The sequence below is a fragment of the Seriola lalandi genome, unplaced genomic scaffold, assembly GCF_002814215.2.
Source record: "Seriola lalandi dorsalis isolate HSWRI2012SDOR001 ecotype SW California unplaced genomic scaffold, Sedor1 jcf7180002054885, whole genome shotgun sequence".
Taxonomy (NCBI): Eukaryota; Metazoa; Chordata; class Actinopteri; order Carangiformes; family Carangidae; genus Seriola; species Seriola lalandi.
In genome coordinates, this window is record NW_019525437.1 from 5,367,029 (window position 1) to 5,375,038 (window position 8,010).

General features: G+C 40.3%; 1 protein-coding gene across 1 annotated transcript; it reads left to right on the plus strand.

Moving 5' to 3' along the window:
• The first annotated feature begins 229 nt into the window (after positions 1-229).
• On the plus strand, positions 230-5,589 carry rgs4 (regulator of G protein signaling 4). Its single transcript, XM_023428704.2, has 5 exons — positions 230-396; positions 685-798; positions 2,253-2,317; positions 3,567-3,730; positions 4,545-5,589. Exons 1-5 carry the CDS (start codon positions 353-355, stop codon positions 4,791-4,793), a joined length of 636 nt encoding a protein of 211 aa, XP_023284472.1. The 5' UTR covers positions 230-352; the 3' UTR covers positions 4,794-5,589.
• The last annotated feature ends 2,421 nt before the right edge of the window (positions 5,590-8,010 follow it).

An 8,010-nucleotide genomic window follows, 5' to 3' on the forward strand; every position in this document is an offset into this window, starting at 1 on the left:
TGTCTCCTGAAACTCTTGAGTCGCCTCACTCAGAGGAAAACACCTTTTGTTTTGGTTACATATGATCTTTTCTGCTGTAAATTTCCCCCCATTTTTCTCTCCCCCTCTCCCTCCCTCACTGGGTTTTTTTTTTTTTTTCACGTTTTCTCTCTCTCTCTCTGTGTTTGGTGTGATTGGTCAGTTCACTGTCAGTGTGCAGACTGGAGGTATAAAGCCACTGCTGGGGGTGGAGACACCCGCAGCCTGCCGTCTTATACTGAAGAGCGCTGCTCTCTGCAGTCACACTGTTGTCTCCCTGTCGTCATTTACAACAACAACAACAGTCCTGACTTTGGATCTGTAACATTCCACCATGTGTAAAGGACTTGCAACACTTCCTGCAACATGCTTGAAAAGGTAAGACCCTACAGGTGGAAACTGATGTAATTTTTTACTGTAAAAGTAACTGCAGTAAAATGCAGTTGTTGACCATTTCAGGATGATCTGTGCACATGCTGATTCTTTGAAATGTGAAATAGATAGAAACACTTGCATGACCTGAAATCAACATTTAAATACAGACAAAGAGGAACCAGCTGACATCCATGCAAGCAAGCCTTTGTGCAGATGTTATTAATACAAACAAAGTGAAGTCTTAAAAAAAAATGCATTTCACTCACTGCCCTCTCTTCTGCTTCTCCACAGCGCCAAAGACATCAAGCACAAAATAAGCTTCTTACTCCAGAAGCCTGAACCCCAAACAGCGGATCAGAAGCAGATGAAAGAGAAGAACTCTACTAATGCTGCTGCTGCAAAGAGGTCAGAGGAACTCATCTCTATTAGTTCAATTTGTGTAAAGTTTAATATATTTGTTCCACTTTGTGTTTATGCTTCAGTTCTCCTCAGAAAGAGAATTTATTCACAGTCACACAGATTATAACTCTGCTTTCATGGGTCTTGAAAAAAGCAGTTTGTGTGTGTTGCATGAAAAAAAAAAGAAGGAATTAATGAAATGTATTTCAGTCTGGAAGGGCTGCACTGGGAAACATGATGAAGGTGGTTATGGTAGCAGCCTCTTAGAAGATGCACTCCCTGGTTATAAAATTATAAATGCTGTTTTACGATGAACATGTTCCATCAATTCATCTGTAATTTGAGTTACACTAAATCCAAAACTAATAACTAAAATATTTTTTTTCAAAATCAAAAGTGACTCAGCTTTGACTTTAACCCAGTAGTTACTTGTGGCTTGAATCTTAAGATTTGACAGACTGAACCGTCTCCCAAGTTTCAAAAGAGGGAAAATCTCAGATGGTGCCAGCATTCAAACTGTAGACCACCTTTGAATGAATCACTGGAACTTTATTGTGAAATTTCTTCCAGTTGTTTGGGGGGTTTTGTTTTCAGAGAGATGAAAAGGTGTAATTGTATTGCAGGTGTTGTCTTGTGTTACCATGGAGAAGGTGTAACTTTTGCTTAGGAACACATTAAGCCTCGTTTTGACCTGTCCTCGGGTCGTGTTCCCTCAGGAAGCCTCTTATTGTTCTTTATGAGCAGGTTAGCATCACCCTGACCTTTCCTTCTCAGAACCGTGGAACCCATTCAGACACGGTTACAGATAATCAGTGTTCACTTTTTGTTGAGCAGCTGTATCACTCATCTCATTCACAACACAAAGACACGCTGTAGAGCCTCTGTGACACGCACCGTTCAAGTGATTTATATGAATATAGATTATTCTTTTTCTAAACGAGTAGGAGCTATTAATTATCCTCATTATTGCCGTTGTTTCTGAGGCGATGAAATCTGCAAGGAGGCGTTATTGTATTATAGGTTTTGCTGTGTAAATGTCAGATGACGCATGACGCTGTGATTAGATTTGCTATCTGTTATCGATCAGTGAATTAATGTGGCTGGGATCACGATGAGTTGCACTCCAAATCCTCCCTGCACAGCTGTGTCATTGTGATGGAAACATGACTAAGACAATATTTCAAATGCAGGTTTTTGTATTCGTTTGAATGGGATATCAGGAGGGCGGTTTATCCACCTATTCAGTGGAGGAAGTGCTGCTGCAACAAAAACCTCATTAGAGCTTGTTAAGTAGTTTCATACAAAATCCATGCATGGGATAAACACTGAATGAAAACATATCCTGAACACTAATTGTGTGAGTCTCTGGAGTTTACATAGAAATGGTTGCACGCATTGCACCTATCTTTGGAAACTCTGTGCAACTGTATTTAAAAAAACCTTTTTATCTGTGTTTTAAGGGTGCCGACTGCAACCGAGGTGAAGAAATGGAAGGAGTCTTTCAGCCACATCATGAACAGTGACAGTAAGTGTTACATTACAGTTTCACTCCTGCAAAAGAAATATGTAACCTGAACTGGAACAAGGCTAAATGAGGCTCAATTAAATTCCAAAGAAGCCCAGAGGACTTTGTCTGATGCCATATTAATGCTGACATTAACTGTCTGGCAGATGCTTGACTCATTAGTTCTCCAGCAGCATCTCTCTCAGGATTTATTAAAGAAAAACATCCTAAACATGATCGTTCTCATGTGACATGCTGATGCTGCAGTCATGGGAATATTGTCAGACATGGCTCTGACCTTCACATTCCTTGGTAACGGTTGCTGGTAAGGTTTTTGGGGATCCCAAAAGTGAGGTTTGATCTCTTTGTGCATCCTTTATAAGGCATACACTTCAAAATAAATGATGAGCTGTTTTTTTTTTTTTTAGAATTTGCAAATTAAGCATCACCCTACACACATTAACTCTGCAATCATTATGTTAAAGAAGACTGAAGGAGACTTGGCTGGGACACACACAGACACACACACACACACACACACACACACACACACACACACACACACACACAGAAGACGCTAAGCTCTCTGGCGCATTCTCATGCTCTGGTTTTCTGCTACGTGTCTAGAGGCACCAGTCATTGGCCCCTCAGGGCTTGCTGACCAGTGCTAAGTGTGTATGTGTGTGTGTGTGTGTGTGCGTGTGTGTGTGCGTGTGTGTGCAAAAGCCTTCTGAGAATTACACTGTGTGTGTATATATGGACACAAAAGGGGAGCAATGGCCCTGCGGGAACCAGCTGAGTTCTGACCTGCTCTGTTCCATGACCTCATTCAATGACCCCCAGCATTGTCAGGTCCTTCCTTCTGCCTTCCCGACATCGTCTCCCGGCTCTCATTGGTCCGGTCTTTAGTTTATCTTATCATAGTCTCAGTGGTCTCCTCCATCTGTCTTTTTAGTCATGAAGGATCTTGGACTTGTGTGTTGTGACTTGTGTCGTAATCTTTTTTGATTACTTGAAAACACTTGAAGACAGGATGCAACCACGGATGATCGTTGCTGTAATATTTTTCTTTTAACAATTTCCTGTTCCCAGAAACTCAGACACAATTAAGCTCCAGTAGGTGCAGGTGTTGGTACCTGAAATCAGAGCGATGCAGCTTAAAGAAGTCGGGCAACCAGGCTTTGACAATGACAGTCCTCCACACCTCCACTCATGAGTCTGTAAGGTTGGATTTGATATTAAAGAGAAACTTTCTGTCTTTCTGCATTAGCGGGTCGTGCAGTCTTCACCAGCTTCCTGAGGTCAGAGTTCAGCGAAGAGAACATGGATTTCTGGGTCGCATGTGAAGACTACAAAAAGACAGCGTCTTCCAAGCTGGTGCCCAGAGCCAAGCAGATCTACCAGCAGTACGTTGAGGCTGATGCTCCTAATGAGGTAATTCATTTATCTGTAAAATATGTAATATGTAATAGTGGTGATATGAGAGCTTGCTCAGTGTGAGGAAAATGCATTCATAAATCTATAACCTGTAATCTTTAAATAAATGTTACAATGTGGGAAATGTGGGAGACAAAACACGGACTCCAAAAATGGCAAAGAAAGAAAAAGGAAAAAGGAAAAATGTCGAGACTGTTTGAAAGCTGGACACGCTTCAAAGACATTTTTGTGAATCTTATTAATGCAAATGCACATTCTTCTTCAGTGAGGTGAAAACTTGGCCTGATTGTGACCATGAAAGCTTTGAATGTGCACATGAATAATACTGTTGTACTAATGACCATCCCCTCAGCTGCCTGATTAAAAGCTTCAAACTGTTTTGCTTTTATCATTATCACAGGAGGCTGGATGCATAATATAAATAAAAGAAGAATTTGGCGCTTCACTCAGTTCAGTTCATTAGATTCACTTTTGACAAAAATTAAATAACAAAAAATGCAAAAAGGAAATAAACACACAATGATGTTTTTTCCTCCACTTATGCTCGTCCTTTGCTTTATGACGATATATGACTATGTTATATATATATATATGTCTGTGTGTGTGTGTGTGTGTGTGTGTGTGTTTGTGTGTTGTATCTACAATTGAACATAAAGAATAAAACTTTCAGTTCCAGTAATCAAACATAATGTAGATGGGGAAGGAGAGCAGAATATAAAAAGGTCATTGCCCCCTATGTGCTTGAAATCCCAACAGCTTTTGTCTTCTGTATATTAACCCTTTATTCCCCCTTCCTCTCTGTTGGTTTCAGGTAAACCTGGACGCATCGACCAGAGACCAAACGAGGCAGAACGTGGAGAACCCCTGCCCGTCTTGTTTCGACGAGGCTCAGAGGATGATCTACCTCTTGATGGAAAAAGACTCCTACAGACGCTTCCTCAACTCCAAACTGATCCAGGGTCTGTCTCAGAAACAGACCGCCGCCACCAACGCGAAGAAGGAGGAGAGGAAAGATTATGACTATGCAGAGAACAGGCAGGCGTTAACCGGTGGTGCCTAAACAGGAAGGAAGCACTAGTCATTTTCATTTGAATAACAACAACGTGATATCTCTAAAGTGAATATATCAAGTTATTTTTAAGACTTAACTGTAAGTGATGAGAACACAGACATTAAAATAAGTTGCGGTGTACTGAGTGAGAAGCAGTAACAATGACTTACCGATCAGTGTTAGATTTATTTAATTCAGGGATTTATACTTTTACAAGTAGATTTTTTTACATTTTCAAACTAAAAAAACAAACAAAAAAAACAGTTGATTGTGAACATGTTTATTTTTTGTAACAACATTAAATGAACCATCATGTGTTCACCTGCTGTGCAGTTAGTTTTGGCCGTCAGTGTTCTGTTATAGCATTTTCCACCATATTGTCTGAGGCACATTGACTTATAGTGTTACATTTGTTACAAGTTCTTCACTTCCTGCTCACTACTTATGACTAATCACGTGTTCATACAACAGCAGATGGATGATACTGATGTCTATGTTCTCATTACTTGTGGTCTGTAAGTTGATCTAAAACCTTAAAATATATCTCAAAGAAGGTCATTGTAACAACTGGCTGTGCTGTATAAGCATCTCTGCACTGTGCAAACGTTTGTCAACTCCTAATGGGAATTTGAACCATGCTTTAATATTGCAGTGTTGATTTCCTGTCACATGTCATACATTTTCTTTGTCAAATTGTGATTCATTTGATTTTTTTTACAGTTCCCCTGTAAGTCAAACTGTTATGTTCAGACATGAAGTACTGTAATTTGTGAAGGGTGTTGAATAAATAATGTATTCACTTTAATTTAATATATTTCGGTGGCCTTGCGTACTAAAAAGGTTTTATCAGAATGTACACTGTGATAGATAGTAAACTAAAGACCATATTTAGATATTTATGAAATGATGCCATTGTCCTATTTATACCTTATCTGTGACTATTCACCAATAAAAAAAAAAAAGATGTGTTATGTATATATGTTTAACGGAACTTTGTGTGTGGTTGGTCTTGTTTCAGTTGGAGACTTTAAGAGTCTCCAGCCATGCTAGCAGCTTTTGAGGCTGTACCAACTCGTTAGCCTGAGGGCGTTGCCAAAATGGCTGCCAAGTCCAGGCCCAATTGAATGACGAAAGAGCCTTAACTTCAGTTTCAATGGTCACCAGGGCATAAAAACAGCAATCACAAATCAATTACGAGCCTATAGGTCGTTTGTGCAGCAGGTTACTCTGACCCATAGTTACAGTTGCTAGGCGACATCTAGGGGCCGTAGTAATTATGACAGGAGCAAAGGGAAAAGTGCGGTGACGTAGTATGAAGAGAGACAAAGTCCACATCAGGAGGAGGTTGTGGTGGATGGATGGGTCAACGAAACACAGGACTATGACACAGGAGAGTGGTGTTTGATTACCATGTGAAACTCGTAGATTATATTGTAACCATGACAACAGAGACCATGTGATTGTAAGGAAGGACCTATTTTAACCCAATTCATGATCTTTTCCTAAACCTTACCAAGTAGTTTTAGTGCCTAAACCTAACTATTATTATTATTATTATTATTATTATTATAGTAACCATGGAGACGAAGGCCAGTACGCTGCTGTCTGTACAGTCTGTGTGTTTATTATTGTAACCATGACAATGGTTGTAACAATGACAATGGGTTGTATCAGAGGCTTGAAACAAACGACCTGTATCATCGCTCAGGTTGAAGGACTGGTTGTAAAAAATGCATAAAAAGTTTGGTGACTTTTCCCCAACTGTTACCATGCATGTGTAAGGTTCCATGACACTGACTTTCAAACCTCAAACTGTGCGCTTGGTTTGATATAGAATATAAAGCAGACAATTGTGTCATACAGCCGCCATCTTTGGTGTTACGGACTAATCTACTCAGGGTTCTTTAAGTGGTTTTCTCTCTTATAACATCTCTGACTTTACTTAGCAGTTAGGTGAAAACATGCCTGCATGCTAACATGCGCACAGTAAAAACAATAACATGTTTACCATGGTCATCATCTTAGTTTAGTTTGTTAGCATGCTAACATGCCTCTCTTACACCCACACAAACACACTGATGCTGGTGGAACTGCCATGCAAGGTACAGGAACGGCCATTGGGAGTTACTGGGATTTGGTTTCTTGCTCAAGGACCCTTTGACATGTGTAAAGCAGAGACTGGGGATCAAACCACCAACCCTGTAAAAAAAAAAAGGTTTACACCGGTGATTCAGAGTAGTTATTTGTGTGCAGTTATCTGTCCAATGATGGTATGATGATGAATTCCAAATATACTTTCATCAGGTTTTATCCAACATTACTGTTTTGTTTACAGACAGGGAGGGAATAGAAATGTAAAATCAACCTCCAAAAGCCACAATTGCACACAACACGTTTTAACTGGAAAGTGCCACAAAGTCAATTTTTGAGCCCTTGCAGCCTTTCACACTCATCACTCACCAGGTGATGTCTATTAAGTGTGTGAGGGTTCAGGCCTCAGGCCTCAGGGCTCAGGCCTTGGGATTGAGCCTTTGTCTGCTTTATTCTCTGGTGGATTTTCTTGTTGCCTGCTTTTGTTTCCTATGATGTTGCAGAGCATTTTCCATGAGTACCTGAGTACCTGAGTACCTGAGTAGTCATTAAGCCTTATATTCTATAGACCATTACTATCTGAACCAAATTTCATGGCAATCCATCCATTAATTGTTGAGATATCTCAATCCAAAACAAACGTCCACTTCATGGTTTTGCAAGACAAAATGAAATAAGATCACTAATGTCATTAGGATTAATCCTTTGGTGACCCTTGACCCGTGTGTGTCATGGTAATTCAGACAGTAGTTGACTGGATTGTCCTGACTACAGTGATGGACCACCAACCACTTGATGTTTCCACCCCTACAGCCATGTTGCTACTGCGGCTAAAGCAACACAAGTACACAGTGACAGGCAGGTGTAGCGACGTACATTTAATCAAAGAACAAGAACTGGCTTACAGGCAGACGAGTGGAAACACTGAAGTTCAGGAAGGTGAACAAAAAACAAAATTTCAGGTGATCCAAAACCAACCAGGTATAAAAACAGGAGGAAGGAAGGGGGAAGACAACGAGACACAATGAGGGAAGACAGCGAAATGCAAATACATATGGCAGGTTGACACACATCATCAGTGAAGGTCACGGTCAGTATCATTCACTGTGAGGTGCATGAAAGGAACGAGGAACCT